The sequence below is a fragment of the Phyllostomus discolor genome, chromosome 6, assembly GCF_004126475.2.
Source record: "Phyllostomus discolor isolate MPI-MPIP mPhyDis1 chromosome 6, mPhyDis1.pri.v3, whole genome shotgun sequence".
In the NCBI taxonomy this organism is placed as follows: Eukaryota; Metazoa; Chordata; class Mammalia; order Chiroptera; family Phyllostomidae; genus Phyllostomus; species Phyllostomus discolor.
The window spans coordinates 121,449,629-121,470,018 of record NC_040908.2 but is presented as its reverse complement, the minus strand read 5'-3'; the positions used below and the strand labels follow the sequence as shown (position 1 = coordinate 121,470,018).

The 20,390-nt window shown below is 49.4% G+C and overlaps 1 protein-coding gene across 2 annotated transcripts in view; it reads right to left on the bottom strand.

Annotated features, from left to right (window-relative positions):
• Positions 1–5,334: 5,334 nt before the first annotated feature.
• The window catches only part of FCHSD2 (FCH and double SH3 domains 2), a 228,567-nt gene continuing 213,511 nt past the window's right edge, over positions 5,335–20,390 (bottom strand). For both annotated transcript variants that reach the window (XM_036028846.1, XM_028516453.2), the window contains exons 14-20: positions 16,627–16,761; positions 10,903–10,986; positions 10,607–10,784; positions 10,072–10,292; positions 8,956–9,085; positions 8,731–8,813; positions 5,335–6,847 (exon numbers count right to left, since the gene is read on the bottom strand). In XM_036028846.1, coding sequence (XP_035884739.1) covers positions 6,764–6,847; positions 8,731–8,813; positions 8,956–9,085; positions 10,072–10,292; positions 10,607–10,784; positions 10,903–10,986; positions 16,627–16,761 — 915 coding nt within the window. In that variant the 3' untranslated portion in view covers positions 5,335–6,763. The remainder of the gene's footprint in view (positions 6,848–8,730; positions 8,814–8,955; positions 9,086–10,071; positions 10,293–10,606; positions 10,785–10,902; positions 10,987–16,626; positions 16,762–20,390) is intronic.

Sequence of the window (20,390 nt, the reverse complement as noted above, 5' to 3'; positions counted from 1 at the left end):
GCTCTTGCCTCCCAGCCCCTGAGTCAAATCTGCCCTTCAGGATCCCCTCACTGGGAGCCCCCATAGCTTGCCAGGCTGGCCGGGGGCCTCCTCCCACCTGGGCCCCTGATTGTGTCTGCCTGCCTCCGTTTCAGCAGGGAACTCAGGGAGGAGACTAGGAAGGGAACCATGTATTCCCGGGGTCAGGCCTGGCACAGAGAAAATCTCGGGGAGTGTTTAAGTGCCCCAATACCCCCATTCAAGGACTCGGCCAGTCTACCAGCTGAAGACACCAGGAGGAGTCCAGCGTTCATCCAAAATTCATGAAGGCCCAGCCCTCATGCCCTGGCTTCTCCTGGCCACCAGGAGGCACCAGCTGCCTAGTATCTGCCAAGGCCACTCTGTGTCCTGGGAGTCGCAGCTGGAAAGACCAGTGTGACCGGGAGCCACCGCCTTACCCAGGGCCCGCTTCTGTGTCAGGCCCTGTGGTCTGTGCTTTCCCTGAGGTGTCTCCCTCGTGCGTGCCTCCCAACCCCCTTGAGATACAGGTGTTCCCTTCACAGCCGAGGAAATCGAGGCTCCGAGGGGTTAAGTGGTGTGAGATCACACAGCTGGCACAGCTGGGGGGTGACTTATAATTTCAAAGAAAACATGTCAGACAATCTGGGCTCTAGGCAGAGCTGCATGGCACCCCTTCCCCTGTGGCGTGCCCCTGCAGGGGTGAGAGCTTTTCGCCCACCCTAAACCCCTCCCTGCACCTTCCCTTCCAGCCCGGGCCGGGGCCTGAGCTTGGAGGGTTAGTGTCTTTGAAGTGAGGGACATGCAGGGCCACAAGAGGAAGGTGAACAGGAGACTGTCACCAGCCACCCCATTTGGGGCAAGCGCCCCAGGACTGCAGCGCAGGCTGCCCAGATAACCCAGAAAAGGGGCTCAGGAAATGGTTTGATTTGACTCCTGGGCCAGCGACCCCTCCACTCCCCTTAAGGCCAGATCTGATAGCATACTGGGGTGCAGGTGCCTCACCTCGGGGAGCACACACACCCCGTAACTCACTGGGGAGGAGGGCTTCCTGGAGGAGCCAGAGAACAGCCAGGCATTCAGGGGCCTGAGGCAGGCCTGGAGAGACGGGCTGGCAGAGCTGAGCATGGTTGCTGCTGGGGGGGACTGTACCTCACCTCTGCAGCCCCGTGGGCGCCGGTGGGGGAGAGAGCCCTGTTGCTGAACATGGACCCAGGCCTTCAGCAGTTGGCACACAGGTTTTCAGTACTGAGTACTCTCCAGGTTCTTAGTGCTCAGCCGCTCATGCTGCTTCCCAAGGAGGGGGGCAGGGCCTTGCGCAGGGTCACCCTGCAGGGCTGGGGTAAGAACCCAGGCCTGTGATTCCCTCTCTTCTGGAAACTGGATTCAGGTTCTGCACAGAAGGGCTGGCCCGGTTTTCCCGAGGTTCGGTTCTAGGTTCTGCCCCCAGCTGCCTTCATGAGAGGCCTTGGGGGAATCCCTGTCCTCCCGGGCAAGGGGGTTTCCCCATCTGTGAGGCTCCCTGCCCCCATGGCCTGGGCCTCACTGAAGGTGACCCAGCTCCTCGCAGGGGCTCCTGCCTGCCCAGCCCACCCTCAGGCCTGATGAGCCTGAGACCCGAGAGGGAGAAACCCGAGTTTGGGCTCCTGCAGCCCCTTGGTCGTCTTCCTGTCCTGGAAGACACCTTGGCTTGAGTCTACAGATGTGAGCCCCTGGGCGACAGGGGTGAGTCTGAGTCGTTTGTGTCACTGGGCCTGGCACGGGCTTCCTGGGGCAGGAAGCTTGCTGACAGGACACAGAGCAGCGGGAGAGTGGCAGCCCTGGGCCCTAAGATGCTCTCTGGAGGGATCCTGGCGGCGCCGGCCAGCCCCACCTGCAATGCACAGACAGTGTGGGAGCAGGCGGCTCTCTCTCCCCGGATGCACATCCACTAGCCAACACCTTTTTCAGCTTATCTGTACATTATCTTATTTGATCCTCCTGCATCTTAGGGAGTTTGTATTACATTTTCATTTGCACTTTCCAGATGAGGCAGGCCCAGAAAGGAGAGGGGATAGGCCTAGGTTCACAGCTCACTGAGGTGGCCCAGGGGCTGGGGGACAGGGTGTCTGACTGGCCGTCCCTGCCCCTCACAGGAACACGCAGGTGGTGAGAACGAGAAGGATGCCTAGGTGTTTAGCACATGCTGTGGAAAGGATGTGGGTTCACTTCTGTTCTGTTTCAGGATAATATTCCAGAAAACATTGCCAGACCAGAGCTCTCTAAAACAGTCACGGCAGAAGCATGTTTGTGTTTTGGCCAGTGGGGCCAGAAAAATGGTCCAGGAACAAGACGCTCTTGGGCATTCACAGGGCTCTTGCCACATCAAGCAGTGACGGAGCGAACACACCGGCGGTCTAGGAAGAGGCACACTGGCTGCGTCAAGTGGTGGGATTTGGGCACAAACGAGAATTCTCCTTAACTAAGATTTCTGCAACTTGGTTGCTTTTTTTTTTTTTTTTTTCATGAAAAACAACCGAGTAATGAGTAAAATAAATGCAGAGATTCAGAGCAGCCAGATTTTGTCATAAGGCCACTTGGGCAGGGCAAGGCAGCTGTGGGCTCCACACTGACGGCCGTGGCTGGGCTCCTTGGGCAGCGAGTGAGCAGCGAGCGCGGCCTGGGAGGCGAGGGCAGGCTCTGTCACCCCGAGCAGTCTGCGTGTGTCAGTCTCCTCTCAAACCCTGCGGCATTTTTGTGTGATGTTCTCACTCTGTGCCTAGAGAGTGAGCTTGTCTCACTCTCTAGCTGGAGAGTCCTTGTAAACCATCTGATTTTATCCTTTTAAAGCTGGGGGTGTGGCAGCTCGTAGGGAGAGGTCACCCATGGAGTGGTGACAGAGCTAGGGCCGGATAACATCTTCTCTCTTACATCTCTGCTTGTGGACGCGGGCTGGGCTGGAGGGTCGGAGAGGAAAGGGCTCCAGGTGACGTGCTGTGGGTCCGACCTGATCCCCCCACGTTAGTTCCTGTGATGGAGCCCAAAATGCAGCTGTGACACTGGGGTGGGGCAATTAGCTTAACTCTGTTCCTGGGGCACAGACTAAAGCCTCCGATGCCACAGCAATCTCCAATGTGAGCAGCTCTCCTTAGCAGGGGAAGGCAGAAGGGGGAAATGACATTTCATATGCACTGACGGCCCTCCTCGTATTTACGGTCAAGCACCCCCTCACACTAGCCTTCCCTCGGACCTCACGGCAGTCCTGTGCTACCACGAGGCTGGAAGAGCAGTGAGGACCCTGGCTCTGGAGGAGAGGACGCCGGACGTTTGTGGTGAGCACCCCGAGCAGCCCACTTAAGCACGCTTGGACCCACGGCGTTGCTGTCGGGTGCCCGGGGGCACCCCGAGGCCTGGTCCCCATGGCTGTCAAGGGGGAGCTGGGGTTTCCCTCGGACCTTCTGACTCCAAAGTCTATGTTTCATCTCCTGTGATACTGGAGGGAGCATCAATGGATGCGACCATTTTAGAGGCCAATTTGGCAAAATCTAAAACCATTAAATAAACACATATCTTTTTGGCTCTCAAATTAATACTTAAAAACTTACCCACTATTTTTACTGGAACAAGTTAATAAAGAATTATGAACGAAGACGTTAATTTCAACTTTCTAATAGCAAATGGAAGGAAACCACCTAAGCATTCATCACTATACGCATGTTTAAATTATGCCCCAATAATGGAATCTAATGTAGCCTTCAAGAACGAGGTAAACCTGAGTGTGTCATACAGTTCCACCTTCATAAAATGGCAATATGGACACGTATGCGCTTCACACCCAGGAAGCATCTGAGAGAACACACACCACATGTGTGCAGCTCTGGGGAGCGGAGAGCTGTCGGGCTCTCCCCGAACAGGCTGGGCCCTGGTCCTCAGTGTGCCCGTCCGGCAGGCGGAGGGACTCAGCGTTTCACCAGTAGTCCATCCAACCCTGGGACCAGTAAAGTCTCCTTGGCTTGATTCATTCATCACTCCTTAGGGTGGAGGTTGAGGGGAGGGCAGAGGAGTTCTGGATTCCCCCTTCCTAGAAGCCTATCATCTTATTTTTCAGACTATAAGATGCACTTCCCCTCCCCACCCCACAAATTTGGGAGGAATAATGGCTGTTAATGCTGCTATTGAGTTGTTTACATTTACATTGGTGAAATATCATGTTATTTATGTTATTAAATATTTTACCACATTTTTTGCTTCAAAATTTTTCCCCTTTCCCCCCTCTAAAATCTGGGTGCGTCTTATGACCTGAAAAAATAAGGCGTGTCCTCTGGGGGACTTCGTGGCCTCCTCTCGTCCTGCCAGCAGCAGGCGCAGCTCCACTTTTGGCTCCCTCGGCATGCTGTCCTCTCGCAGGACACATCCCACAGCACCGTCGTGTGTACCCGTCCCTCCCCTGCCCGGAAGGAACTGTGCAAGCAAAGACTACAGCTTACTCATCACTGTCTCTAGCATCTAGCAGGCTGTCCCCAGCGGGCGGGGGGCCTCGAGGACCGTCTGCCCGGGGGCGGGCTCGTGTGCTCCCCCTCGGTGCCTGCTGCGTGGTTAAAGGGAGGGCCGGGGAGTGTCTCTTTGTAAGAAGCATTGTCTGCACAAGCCTGTTTACCCAAATCTTTTTATAAGGAAACTTAGAAAACTTAATTCCATTTTTTTTATTATTCAACATTTTATACATAATAAATACAAACTTTTTACAGCCGCTGTAAAGAAGGCGCGTCTGTAGGCGGGCACTCCTGCGGAGCCGCCTCACACGCTGTGGTGCCGGGTCATGTGTCCTGGGGGGGGGGGGGGTTCTTTTTAAAAAGGAGGCTTGTTTTTACAACTTTGTTTTTTTAAAATAAAATTAGCAGCTCTTCCAAAAAATATTTAAAATATAACAAAAAATTTCAAATAACCCTCTGAGAATATGGAAAACCCAGATTTGAGGACAATTTGGCTAGCTAGAGAGAGAACAAGGCTGGGTGGTGAGAACCGCCTGATTCAAGCACTGTGAAGATTTTTAAAGTGTTTTGGAGATGTTTCACATATAGGCAAACTTTAAAATCTTTTTAAAAAGACCACCCTTTAATTTATTTTTTTAAACTTAAGAATAAGTTTGATAACAAAAAAGACCTCAAATAGATCAACAGGTTAAAAAATGCAAAACCAACAGAAAACAAAAAAGAAACCAAAAAACCCCAAATCATGGAGAGGATTCATCAAGGGGTATTATCACTGACATGATCAAATGACGAACTGAAAATTGCTTTAGCTGTGACCTTAAAAAAAAAATCCCATGGGGACGTTTGGCAAGCATTTCAAGTTTTCAGAGTCATAGGAGGGATGGAATTTCCAAAGTATAATACAATCTTTAGACTAAACTCTGTAAATTTGATTTCTTAAAAAAAAAAGCAACTGGCAGACGTCCCCCAGTCCCGGGGTAACGCACCCTGTATCTTCCGTAGAGGGCGGGGAGCCAGCACAGGCCTGCTCCGGGACACCTGCTGCAGGACACCTGCTGCGGGACACCTGCTGCGGGACACCTGCTGTGGGATACCCGCTGCCTGCTGGGTGTCCTGTGGAGAGGCAGCCCCGGCTTTCCCCATGGTGTGGAGAACTTGTCTTTTCCCCATCAGTTTGCACCTGTGCAGGTGTGCGATCCTTTAGTCCTTTTTCGTAGGAAGCTGGTTTCCTCCATGGGCCACAGGTTCTTTCTCCCAAGGAAAGGTCAGGTCAGTGGGGCCCAGGAAGCTGCATTTTCCGTCGGAGCTGGCCACTGCTCCGCACCAGCCACCACTGCCTGGCTGGGCCGATGCACTGGCTTGGGGATGAAACGATGCTCGGGGCTCTCCCATTAGAGAAGCTCAACACAGCAAGTATGTGTCCCCAAATTATCTAGACATTCGGCTCTAAGGATACTGGTCAGAAGAGTATGTGCTGCAAAAATTAAGCTGAGAAATACCCAAATACAAAAAGAACATTAAATCGGCTCATTTCAGATATGGAAGCTCCATTTCTGCTTTAGCCGCAGCCTCCTTTCCACTAGTCTATGTGATGGATGAGGTTTGGCTACTAGTTCAGCCCCTCCGTATTAGCTCCACTAATACTAAATGAATGGCGTAAGTATTAACACAAAAGACACTGTTACTGTTTTGGGTCTGTTAGTTGTGGAAGAGATGTGCATTAATGCAATTGGCGCTAAACTCGGGGCAGTCCACTTCTTTCCAATGAGGCTCCACGTTCTCAGTTCTCAGTCCGGGACTAACTGCGGGGAGGAACCAGCCTCCCTGAAATCCCTCCTTCTGCTTCCTCCGTAGCCTGCGCGATCTGATTCAACTTAATCAGATGAGCAAAAGCCACTTGAAGATGAGAATCTCTGCCACACCCTGTGGCCACAGTAATATACTGTACGAGTGCACACGATCGGTGTCGCTGTGACTGTGCCCGGGACGGGGCCTGGTCTTGAGTCTCAGATCAAAACGGGCCACTGTCAGGCACGGGGGGCTGCTCCCCGCTGTGTCGAGGGCCCGCCAGGATTTGTGCTATGGTAGGAGAGATGACATAGAAAATGACAACAAAAAAAGGCACAAAATATTCAAAATGTGGGAGGAGTCCACCAGGCCGTCCAGTCACAAACAGTCCTCCTGGTTTTCGCTCTGTTTAAGAGTCATCATCATGCAAAGGTGCCTAAGAAACAAGACTGGCCACACTCCAAGCCTGGCCTTGATTGTAGCCGTGACCGACGGCACCCCCGCCATCACACCAGTGTGATCTCCACGTCCTCGATCTTCTCCGCGGGCCTTCGGTGGTTCTGCGTAGGCGGAGGGGGCGCCGCCCGGACCTGAGCAGGAAACAGGTGCACAAACTGTCAGTCAGCTCCAAACTCCGAGCCTGAATGAAGCACTCAAACCCCAACCAGTCATTCATCCAAGGACCGGGACCCCCAGAGTCTCAGAAATGCCCTCCGCATGTCTTTCCACCTCATTTTCACTCTTTCCCACACTCAGAAGGAGTCAGTGTTCTGGATGACACGTGTGAGACCCAGGAATCAGGTTCTTCCCTGGGCCGAGAGCCTCAGGGGCACAAGCTGGACCGAGGCCCTAGAAGCCGTGTCCACAGAGCAGGCCTGGCGTTGGAGGTAAGACAGAGCAATGCCTGGAGACCTGGAAACCTTGGAGCATGTCTTAGAAGGAGGGTTTCGAGAGAGAACGCTAGAGAAGTAGCCTGGGAATAGTCACGAAATCTGACTTTATTCTCTAGGCAGAAGAGTCCTTGGTGGATTTGAAAAGCATTATCAGATATATGAAAAGATGACTTAGGTAACAGTTTGGAGAGAAGAGTGAGGTGGGCAGAGGCATCAGTAAGACAACCCAGCAGACGTCCGCAGTCACCAGGATGAGAGGCACTGCCGGCTGGAACCGGCGCCGGCCGTGGGGAGCCGAAAGGTGGCCAGACGGACAGCTGTCTCTGAGGGAACGTGGCAGGATTTGGTGCCGACTGTTCGTGGGAGACCAGAGCACTGGCGGGGAGGGTAATCAACTCACTTTTGTGGAGTTCTGGGGGTTTGGTACACACACACTGAGATGTCCACAAGTCTGAAGCTCAGGGAAGAGATCAGATTGGCAGTTACAAGCCTGGGAGTTGTCAGTAAACAGTGGTCAAGGCTGTGGCAATAGATGAGACTACACAGGGAGTGAGTTTAATGACTGCAAGAGAAGCAGCCCGTGGACAGAATCCTAAGAAGCATCAGCAGAGATGGACAGGGGCAGAGAAGCCTGCAAAAGCCAATGGAACGGAAGGGCCAGAGAGGCAGGAAGTGAACCAGGAAAGGCTGGTGCAACACATCGGCCCGCTTCTCTCCACCGCCACTGCCCACCACTCCAGGGGCTGCCGGCCCACTGCCTGGACCACTGCTCCAGCCCCCGCACGGCCCCCACGTCCGTTCTGCCACCTTCCATTCATTCCCCACTTAGGTGCCATCATAACATTTTAAAAATGCAAAACTAGTCATATCGCTGTCCTGCTTATAACCTTACAATTGACCTCCTACCACATTTAGGATGAAGAACTGAGTCCTTTACAAGGCACTCAATACACGTGCTGAATGAACAAACCGAAGGAAGAGAGTGGTTTGAGGAATCCTGTCAAAGGCTGATAAGGGGGCCCAGGGAAACAAAACCGCAAAGGATGCACAGGTCAGCACAGGCGGAAGTTACGACCCGGGAAGAGCGAGAGCAGCTTCGCAGTGCGGTGGTGGTGGGTGGGGAGTGAGGGGCAAGCGGAGAAGATTCTCCTGGAGAACAGAAGCTCTCAAACCTCAAAAGGGCATAAAGTATATCTTATTTCACCTCAGTGTCCCTCAAAGACGCAGATATAGGCCTAGAAAATGGGATCTCAGTAAACGCCTGCTGAAAAAATGTGCTTCTGTTTCACGATGAGATCACTTCGATGTTCACAGAGTTTGTTACAGTTTAAGTGCACTTCCGCAGCTATCACTGCGAATCTCGCCACGACTCAGGAAACGTGCCAGCACAGACTGGACCTCCCGAGATGCGTTGATTGTTGTACTCTTCTTCTGCAAGAACTCTTTTTATCTTCCCTTACCCATCTCTCCCTCCCATGGGGGAATTAGCAAGAACCCAGGGGCCAAGGGGAAACACTCATTTCTAATTCTCAATGTGGAAGAACTGCGCATTCCACAGCCCTGCCAGGTAAGAGCCTTACGGGTCGCAGTTTGCCATGTGAGGTCTCAGCAGCAGGCCTTGGTGCCTGGGAGCATCCCGGCGACTCGGCATGGAAGCTGTTTTCTGAGGGAGAGAACCGGAGAAGACTCATGTTATTTGTGGCGCGGAGCAATGAGAACGCTTGTGTGGGTCTGTCTGCCTTCGGGTGGACAAGTGGATTTCTGCATGAAAATCCACTCCGACCCCTGTCCAGGAGAACCCTTACCATTCGCTGAAGGAGAGCGGGGGAAGTACTGGGAGCTCCTCTTATCTGGGCTGGGGTAGGGGCTGCTGGGAGGCTGGTCGTACAGCGGCAGCGGAGGCAGGGGGCCGGGCGGCTTGGGGGCTGGAGAGACCTGCCGCAGAGGGAAGGAGGTTACAGAGTGCTCACCGCGGGAAGGACGGACCAGCTGGCTTCTCTGACTACTTCGGACAAGTTACTTTGCTCAGGAGCTAAGTTATGACTGCTGACACTCTTTGTCGGACTCCTCAGAAGCACGTGAGCCTAGACCGAACCACGCCAAACCTCGGTTTTGTGCGCATTTAACTTTTGCTCTCACAGGTCTCATTTCACCACTGATTACAGCTCCTCTCAAACAGTTACCCAGTCAAACCGTTTACTCTAGAGTTCTGCTAAAAACACGCCAAATTAGTCAAGTCAGTGAGTTCAGTGAAGAACAAAAAAGGGTGAAAGTTATATATATATATATTTTTTGTGAAAAATAAAATAATTGGCTGAGTTTCCAACTTCCCCAAGTTTTGTCAATGGCAGGCTCAGTGGTCACAATGCCACAGAACCGGGACATGTTCCCTACGGTTCTGGACCTGCCAGGCCTGCTGGGACGGACCATACTTGGGGTTTCGGGTGAAGGTGGGCCTCGCTATGACCAGCTAAGCGCAGGGCCTCAGGCATACAATGGGGCTCTGGCAGGCTCCCCGACTTTCTGAAAAGGGACCCGCACAACCTGGGCTGGGTGGGAGGCTCTGATGGCGAGGGAAGAGAAAGAGCAAGCTAACATTTTACTATATAAACTAATCACAGAGAGAACACATGTCCCCCTCCAGTCTGTTTCTGTTTCTCCACCAAGCCACCCTGTTGGGCCCCACACACAAGTTAGCGTTTGGGTTAGCGGATTCAGAGTCCGGAGTGTGGGGCAGCGAGGTCTCACCCAGCCCTCACAGGAGAGCCTGACCAATGGACGGTCACGCTTTCCCAGACTCCACCCTGCAGACCCCTGTCCCCTGGGGGTGCAGCCACAGCCCACTCTGGTGAGGGTCGCCGGACCCCTGGGGAGTCGCTTCCTTTAAACACCTTCAGTGAGCTCTCTCCCTGCTCATGTACCTGAATCTCCTTCGTCCACGGGGTGTCGCCATTTTCCGAGGCCGAGAGCTCTTCCACCAGCACCGACGGGAACACTCCAACCCGCCCGTTGAACTCCCCCTCCCAGAAGCCATCGTCATCCTGGTTTTCTTTGTTCAAGATTCGGATGATTGCTCCCTCCGGAAAAGACAGTTCGTCATCTGTCTGACCCTCGTAGTCATAAAGTGCTTTCACGAAACAGACTAGGTGGCAAGAGAGAGAGAAATGCTGTAAGGACGAGGACAGCCGGGTCACTGTTGCGACCACCCCTAGGCTCAGGTGACGACGAGAGGAGCGCTGGGCAGAGTAAGTGAGGGCAGAGCGGCAGTGGTTTCGGTCACTGAGGCTCAGCTTTAGGGTTCTGCTGTAAAGGGCCAAGGGGGCCAAAACAAAGCAAAACATGTTACGGAACAGGAACGGAGTCGTGGCCTTTAGCCCCCCGGAGGCTGGCTCCAGGTAATAAACACAGTTTGGGCCCAACGAGACCAACTGCACAGCGCCCGGCTTCAGTCTTTACCGCTGGTGTCTCCGTTGAGGCTGCCCGAGACGAGTTCGGCCTCTGTGGAGTTGCTGGACGTGTGCGACCGGCTGTCCAGCGCGGCCAGCGACTGCAGCATGCTCAGCAGACTGCTCGAGGCGGGGAACTGCAGGTACTTCTCTGGCACGTACCCTACTTGACCGACTTTATTCCGAGCCTGGGGAAAAGACAGGTGACGAAACAGGTCTGCACGCACAGTCTGGACAGGGCACGGCAAGAGCCAAAACACTCCTAAAAATGTCACAAGAAGGGGCGATATGAGCAAAGGAATATACCTTTACCCAGTCTTCCATATCTCCATCTTCAATCACTTCTAACACCTCATGCTCCTCAATGGTCAACTCATCTGGTTGAGAAGCCTGCAATGGAGGATGGTCATGGACAAAATTAAAACGGTTAGATAAAGAGCAGATGTGCGCTGATCGTAACAAAAGCCGGGGATCCAAACATCGAAATGGTTTTGAAGATGTGTCGGACGTGAACACTGGAGTGTTGTAAAACTATCATAATGAGGTGAAGTTTTACTTTAAAAAACTAAACAAAGTAAAATAAAGCCAAAACCGAAACTGGAGGAACGGAACCCCGAGGAGGCCATCAGGCCCGGGGGGCACTGCAGGCCGCTGGGGGGAGGAGCGGGCGGGGTTCCAGCTCCTGCTTCCAGATCTACTGGTGAGCCATTCAACTTCCTGATGCCTCCGTTTCTTTAAATGACAATCCTGCCATGCTTAGGAGGACTGGGGAGTCCCCGTGGGATGAATGAGCACAGAGCCATGAGGAATGGGGAGGCACAGGCAGAGGAGAAAGCTCTGAGTGAGAACCGCACAGAGCGCCACCATGGAGAGCATGCTGCGGAATGCAAGGACTATGTGCGTGGGTGGGATGACAGCTGGGCCAGCGCCTAGAACTCATCCGGAATCACGGGGAGACAGGGGCCAGGAGAAGAAAGTTGTAAGAAACAAAATGATTGAGATTTGTCAAAATTTGTGTTTGTTATGCTCCCAACTTAACTGTGGAGACTGGGCTGATGCAATTAAGTGCTTCTGCACAGGCTGCTAGCTGTGCCCTGTGTCACCCCCTGTGGCGGGGGTCCACCAGCACCCGCCAGCAGGGGCCGCCCTGGAGGGCGAGCCCTCAGGGGCTCTGCAGAGGGCTGCGGAGAGATGAGGTGGCTTTGTTTCCTGCAGAGACTCGGTCACAGGCACCCAGGTTGGGGCCTCCTGGCCTCTTCTGGCCCTCTAGCCAACGGTCTTAAAAGCTTCCCTGAAGCCCCAAGATCAGTTACAACTATCACCTGAGACCATGTCGTTTTTCAGATCTTACTGTGTGACATTCTCCAAGTTACACAAGCAAAACAAGGCAAGAAAATGGGTACTTTCCTAAGACTCACTTTCCAACTCATGGGCAGTACAACATTTAATCAAACCCAGATTCAGGACATTACTGAGACGGAACACTAGCATTGACAATGGCTGACAATCACAGAAAAGATTTACTTCAGGACCAGAATGTTAAGTAAATTATCTCTGATCTCAAAATATGAGGAGAAACCCCCCTGGTTCTTGAGAGCTTTTCCAATGGAGTTCCTTTACTCATCCGAAACCACACTATGCCTTGAATATACTAGCAAAAGGCACCTGTGCAACAAAGGTATTTGTCCTAATTCCATGGCAAGACTTAAAAAGTGCCCATATGACCAGATTTCAATGCGTGCGAGAGCAAAGCAGGAGAGGCAAGAACACCTTTAAGTGTATCGCTGTCCTTGTAAAAAAGTCACAAAGTCCATGCACACTGCCCAACACTGTCATGTCGGCAGACACTGCCCTGACCACAGCACCCTAAGCAGTGACCAGTTCTTCCGCCTGACAGGGCCCGGTCCTTGGCACGGCGCTCAGGACCCTATGGAGTCTGGCCTCATGGTCTCTAGGTGTCCTGGCCCGAGCGCACTGCCCCCCACTCTCTGAACACACCGCGGCTTCCTCGCATCCACGCTTTACCAGGCTGTCCAGCTTTCCAGCAGGCCCACTCCCTCTTTCCCACCTGGTGAATGGATTTAGATTATTGTGCGTTCAAGTCCAACTTCAGTCTGTTTCTGTGGGGAACTGACTCTGAGACCTCTCTGAACTCAGTTTTCTTTTTATTCCCATTAGATCATAAGCCCCACGAGGGCACAGATTTCCCAGTGCCGACCGGTGCTCTCCCCTCCAGCCCAGTCCTCCAGGGACATGGAAGGTGCTCAAGCCCTATTTGTTGAATTAACAGGTTGGTTTATAACATCTTCCTTATAGGGACTGAAGAGATCAGAGAAAAATTTATTTACGGTCCCAGCACGTGGCACCTCGTAAATGGCAGCGGTCATCATTGCTCGTGGTTTGGGGCCCAGCTCCTGCTCTCCCAGACTGCCCACAGGCGCGGCTGCTCCGTCCTCCCTTCGCTCTTGCGGGGCTTCGTGCACGCTGGTCACGGCGGCGCTGCCGGCCGCCGCACTCTACTTAGCTGGCTGCTCGTGTGGACCTGCTCCTGGGATGACTGACTTAAGGCAGAGAATGCAATTCTTCTCACTCCAACTAAAGACAGTGCATGGTCGGCAGACGGTTGCTCAATGAAGACGTGGTCTCCCACCGCCTCCTGGAGTCCTGGCGTCTAGTGACAGCCAGAGGTCCAGGGGCGGCCTGCCCTCCGTCACCCCGCTGTCGCCCTAACTGTCCTGTTTTCTTTCAAAACTGTATGCTTTTCTCCGAAAATAAAAGTCACGTATGTCACTATAGAAAAGCTGGAAATAGGTATAACTGAGATTTTAAGGTGCATACAATCTGCTATCTTTCTTTTGTCATAACACAGCATTTCTTCTTACATGAAAAACTCTCACAATTGTCATTTTAAATTATGTTAATATTTTGTTATTGTTACATTATTTGAATAGTTAGTTATCAGTATTTTTTTTAGGTTTTTGAATCTGTTCCTTAAGTCTAGCTTTTCTTAATTTTCACAAGATTAATGCAGGTTTTTTGGGCTGGTCTGGACTATGGGAACCACTATCAGGCTTACAGCTAGTCTCTCTCTTTTCTAATCTATCCTCCATCGTAGCTTTATCAGGACCAAGGTTACCTTCTTAAAGCCCAGCCTGACTTTAGGACATACAATGGCTCCTCCCGGACAGGATAGAAGGCGAACTTCAGTCTGGTCTACAAGGCCCTTTACTATCTGACAGCAAACATCTCTACCCCGGCGGCTCTGTCCCCACCCTGGATGCTCATACCCCACTGAATTCTCCAAACACCTGTACACTCACCCAGCTGCGTCTGTATCTATGGTTCTCCTTGCCTAGAGGGCTCCTCCCCTTCCCTCCCTTCTCACTGTATCTAGAAAGGTCCTGTTCATGGCCCAATTTAAATGCCACCTCGCCTGTAAAATTTCTCCCAACCATCTCAGGAAGAATTAGTGGTTTTACCTCTACTATAAATGTCTTCATTCATATTCTGTTTTATCAGTTTAATATTTACTACCCCCAGACTATCCATTTCTGGGGGGCAGGGATTATGTCACATTCACTCTTGCATCCCCCAAACTTACCACAAAGTGGGCTCTCATAAACGTTCAGTGAGTAACCGATTACACAGACGTGCCTGGGGCACACCGACAGAGGGAATGCGGGATGAACGGGAGGTGTGCGTAATCACTCAGACACACAAGGCCCTTTTCCACTTAAGGATCTTAAATTTTAATTCTGGAACTTGAGAGTGAACATATATACCATTGAGAGGTGAGGTGGGGAAACATCCCAAAGCTTGTTTTATATGACACTCTACAACAACTTTCCAAGTATCTCAGAAGGTGATTTTCAAAAGATTATCAAAACAGTGAGCACTGGGAAAAAAACCCGACTCTTTTAGAAAGCAGGGAGTGTTTTTCATTTAAATATATAATAAAAGGACATAAACTAAAAGGTCTGGACACCACCAATATCGAGGCGTAAACACGGCCAACTCCTGGCCGTCCAGCGACGGGGGTGGGGGAGGGACGCTGCCCCGGCTGTGGCCGCTGCAGGTTCTCCCCGGAACCAGCCTCTGTGCCGTCCTTCAGGCACGGGGCTTCCACCCGCATGGGAGCCAGAGGAGGATCCATTTGTTCTTGCCTTTCTGACATCATTTGCCCCTTCCACAGTTATTTACTGAGTACCTACTGTGTGCCGGGCATGGTCCTCCATGTTGAAGACACATACACAAGGTTTACCGACACAGACCAGGTTTCTGCCTCCGTGAACTTTTAGTGGAGAGCCAGACAAAGAAATAGGAAAACAAATACTCTTAAGTTTCGCTGATGTTGAGTGCTACGCAGTAAATAAAAGAGGGCAAATGGGAATGGGGTATGAGTAGTGACGGAGGAGCTGTGTATTTAGGTGGTCAGGGGAGCCCAGAGGAGGCCCTCTCGGAGCTGAGCCTCAATGAATAGCAGTGGGCAGCCAAGCAAGATCTGGGGAGAGGCAGTTCTAGGGAGAGGGAACAGCAAGTGCAGAGTTGTCAAGTCAGGAAGGAGCCTAGTGCCTTTGAAGAGTGAAAGGCAGCCAGGGTGGCTAATGCACAGTGAGCCAGCGGGTTGGGTGGGGAGGGTCTGACATGAAGCTTAGGGAGACTGGCAGGGGCCGGGTCAACCTGGACATTATAGACCTTGGTGAAGAGTCTGTTTTTCTAAGTGTGACGGAAAGCTTAAAAGGGGTTTTTAGGCAGGGGAAAATCATTTTTAAAAAAGATTAAAAAATGTTTTATTTATTTTTAGAGCGCAGGGAGGGGGGGAAAAAGAGGACGAAACATCCATGTGTGGATGCCTCTCCTGAGCCCCCACCAGGGACCTGGCCCACAACCCAAGCATGTGTCCTGACTTGTGACCCCTTGGTTTGCAGGTCAGTGCTCAATCCACTGATCCACACCAGTCAGGGCTATTTATTTTTAGAGAGAGGAGGAGGGAGGGAGAGAAAGGTCAATATGTGAGAGATACAGTGATCAGTTGCCTCTCGCATGCCCCTGGCTAGGGACCTGGCCCGCAACCCAGGCCTGTGTCTTGACCAGGAATCAAACCAGTGACCTTTCGGTTCACAGGCCAGCACTCAACCCACTGAGCCACACTAGCCAGGGCAAAATAATCTTCTTTATGTGTTAAAGGTAATTCTGGCTGCAGAGTGGAAAATGGACTGTTGGGAGGCAAGTATGAAGAAGGGATAGCAATTACGAGTTTTTAAAATATTTACTGTAATCCAGGCAATGGCCTAGACCAACATGGAGAAGAGGGAGTGGGTTCAGCATATGTTTTGAAAGTGGACTCGACGGGACTGGCTGAAGACTGGATGAGGAGAGCGAGGAAAGAGAGGGCAACAGGAACTGAAACTCGGTTCACTTTGTATGGTGAAAAGTTAATGTGAAGGCAGGGTGGGGTGAGTGAGATTAAGAACTATTATACTAAATCAGGTTTGGAAATTCTGGCATCTATTTATCCAGGTTCCTGCTTAACCTGGAAACAAGAGGTGGTCATATTAAGATTTGGAAAGGTAAACATGAACAAAACTGCTTTGCAAAACAATTTGCTTTTAGTATCAATTTGAGGATCATCCTAATGGAGGGTCTTGTGTTAAGCAGGCAACTGGCTACAAGAGTAAGAGTTCTTCGTATGTGCTCACATACAAATTTATTAGATGCCAGTCTCTGTGCTTGGCTATAAAAGTGTTATCTCATTTAATCCCAAATTAGCCTTATAATATTCCCCCCATAATACGGATACAAAAATTGAGGCTCACAGAGACTAAGGGACTAGTGTGGCCACAGAGCTCCTTAAGTGGCTGAGACAGGGTTTTAACCCAGGCAGTCTGACACCAGGGCCTTGACACTTTGCCATTATGTTATGTTGCCTCTAACATTAGCTGAACACCCATCTTATGTTGAGCATAATGTAAGAGGCTGGGTGGGTACAGTTACAATTTAATACGAGCAGTAAGTTAAATAAATACAAACCTTGTAGGAATAAACGACTTTGCAGGTGAGTGGGTAATTTCTTAAGGTGCCAGAAGGACTGGAACTGCTATCATCAAAAACATCCATGTTGTCTTCAAACTCTTCTCCTTCTTCTCTTTCGGTTTCTGCATTAAGCTAGGAAAAATTAGGAGCCATTGGCTAGCTTGCTTACTTCAAGAAAATGGTTGAAGGCAAGAGAAATACTTAAAACCTGATTATTTCAAAATATTAACTTATTCAACTACATATAGAAATAAGTATCTGTTCTCATTTGCATTAAAAATATTTTATTTATTTATTTTTAGAGAGAGGGGAAGGGAGGGAGAAGGAGAGGAATATTAATGTGTGATTGCCTCTTGTGCACCCCCTACTGGGGACCTGGCCTGCAACCCATGTGCCCTGATTGGGAATCGAACTGGCGACCCTTTGATTCACAGGCCAGCAGCACTCAATCTACAGCCAGGGCTCACTTGCATTTTTATGTTATGAAAGGACAGAGGTTTTTTTCTTTTTAAAACCAAGAGTAAATGTCTTTCAAATATGTAAGAAATATTTATCAGTACCCTTTCACTTTTCACTGTTAAATAATGATTAGTAAAGACTTCTTACCATTTTAAACCAATCATACTGGGGAATGCTAAAAAGATTTCTAAATGCTACCAAGGGTGTCAAGAAACAGGCTTTCATCTATGGCTGAAAAAATGTAAACTGACACGTCCTTTAAAAAAATAACCTGCTTACTGAAATTCAAAACTAAACACACCACTTGATCTAGCAATTTCACTTCTGTACATCCATTACGGAGAAATAAAAGCACCGGGATGTAGGACTACATGAGTATAATCTAGGGTGCTTACTGCAACATTACATGTAGTGGCACAGGCCTGAACACGAGCTACATAACCATCAACAGAGGAATGACCGACTAGACTGTGATCAGTAACACTTACTAACAACGAGTCAGGGAACAGAAAGCCTAGAAATAAATGCTCACATATATAGTTAAATGGTTTCAACCAGGGTCCCAACACTCTTCAATGGGGAAGACAGTGTTTTCTACAAATGGTGCTGGGGAAACTAGGTATCTACACACAAAAGAATGAAGTTAGGCCCTTACCTTATAAAAACTAACTCAAATGGATCAAAGGCCTACACAAAAGAGTTGAAACTATAAAACTCCTAAAAGAAAACATAAAGGGAAAGCTTCATGACACTGGATTTGACAACAATTTCTTGGATATGACACCAAAAGCACAGGATACAAACAAAAAAAATAGGTAAACTGGACTTGACCAAATAAAAAACTGTGTATCAAAGGACAACAGAGTATAAGGCAACCCACAGAATGGGAGAAAATATTTGCAAATCATGTATATGATCAGGATCAATATCCAGAATATACAAAGAATGCATAAAACTCAACAATAAAAAAAAATTCAAAAACGGATAAAGGACTTGAATAAGCACTTCTCCAAAGAAGACATATATTAACTAAAATGGTATTGAGTGTAAAAAAAATGTATTGAGCTAGAGCACGGCCCATGACAGTAAGTACAAACAACACTTATATGAGCACAAATATCTAAAGGGAAGGCAGAGTGAGGATAATGACTGAGGAAAGAAGAGGTGACCGACTTGGTTTTATATGCGTCTGCACTATCTGAACTATTAGAATAATGTGTTTTCTTTTTGGATGAAAAATCCAATAGAGAAGAAACAAAACCAGGCTTAAATGTTTCTTTGTTTCTAGCTATATGTAAACGCTTATTTGGCTGCTCTCTCCCCCTGTTCAAACATACAAAGGCACCAATGTTTACACATGAAGGGTATAAGGATGAAGTGTGAGAATCGGGCCTCATAGTAATTAACTAAAATATCAAACACCTACTACGCGTTGAATGCCACGCAAGGCTCTCGGATATGGGATGGAGGACAGCCTGACTGCTCTGCAGGAGCTCTGGCCCTGGGTGGAACTCCACCACAGGGGGACGCAAGCGCGCAGGGAAGCAGGAGCATGCGAGGGCAACAGAGAAGGCCAGGCTGCCTGGGAACCAGTGAGCCACAAGGCAGAGGCTGCCTATATCGTCGAGTTCTACTTCTTAATAAAGTGACTTCTCTTAATTGTCACTGATGTTTTAAAATGGCCTCTCCTCTTACCTGCTATTTTTCTAACAAAATTGTACAACATTTTTTTTTTGTTGGAGGGGGTTTCCAGAAGAATAAATAGTGCATATTTTCTGTCACATTTATTGCTTCCGTTTCAAAATCCCTGTGTATTCTCACTTATAACTCCCGCTGAAAATCCCCACAACTGAGCGAGGTAACTGCGCACCTCGTCTTACAAATACTTCCTCTCCAGTCAGGTCAATGACAAAATCTCAAATCTGGACCTTTTTGATCACCTCATACTTATGAGTCCACTCTTCTCCAGGGCACTGTGTCAGAGAAGAGGAGGATTGTGTGCTAGAACTTGCTTTCATATTCTAGTAAAGGTTACAAACATTAAAAAAATAAAACTGTTGGCTGGGGGTGGGGGTGGGGATGGAGGGATGGAGAGAAAAAGAAGAAGGACTTGTGGACTCGTGGACACGGACAACAGTGTGGTGGCCTCGGGGGGTGGGCGGGAGGTGGAAGAGTGGGTAAGGGGGATAAACGGTGATGGAAAAGATACAGAGAAGAAGAAATTAAAAAATAAAACTACTGGCATTACAAAAAACAAAACAAGACAAAACAAAATAAAACACCCATACATCTGTAAAAACTAAAATGAAAGCCAATGTGGGTAGAACAAGTTTCCAAAAATATATAAGGAATGTTAGCATGTACTGTGCTTTGGCACTGGGAATCAATCCAAAGCATTTTATTTTGGCAACGTTGTTTGACACTAAACATTCCTTCCTTCCCCTTTGAGTTCATTTCTTGCTTCTCTGTGAAAGGGAACGAAAGGTTGCAGTGACAGCAGCAGAGGTCACTGCCATGTGCTTTTGCATGGCTCTGCTTCTTAACGACCGCTCTCTCACCCCCTTCCTTCCTGTCACCTGACAGAACTTCAGTCACGACTGTTCTTTCTAGCTGTACGAATACTTTTCCTTCCTTAGATGTTGTAAAATGCTTGCTCTTATTGCAAGGGCAGATAAGAAGGACCTTTCTGAGTTGGTTTCAGTAGCCATCTTCTTGTACTCAGCAAAATAACTATTATCTCTAGAGTGAAAATACTTCTTCATATAGAAAGATGCTCAACATTATTAATGAAATACACATCAAAACTATAACAATATACTACTGCATACCTATCAAAATGTCTAAAATTAAAAAGACCGACCATACCAAGTGTTGGTGAGGCTGAGGAACAACCGGAAGACCAGTACCCTGCTGATGGGAACATAAAATGGCACAGCCATTTTGGAAACCAGTTTGGCAGTTTCTTAAAATGTTAAATATATACCGACTATACGACTCACCCGAAAAATATATTCAAAGCAGTTTTACTTATAATAGCCCCGAACAACCCAAACGCCCACCGTCAGAGGAGTGGATAAACACACTGTGCGGGATGTTCACACAACAGAATCCTATCAGCAGTGAGAAGAAGTGGAACTGCTGATGTAGGCAACAGCATGGACGCTCCTCAGAATAATGGAGCTGAGTGAAAAAAGCCAGACTCCCCCTGCCCAAAGAGTGCATATTGTATGATTCAGCTTATATAAAATTGCAGGAAATCAAAACTTATCTATAGGGACCAGAAGAAGGTCCGGGGTTGACTG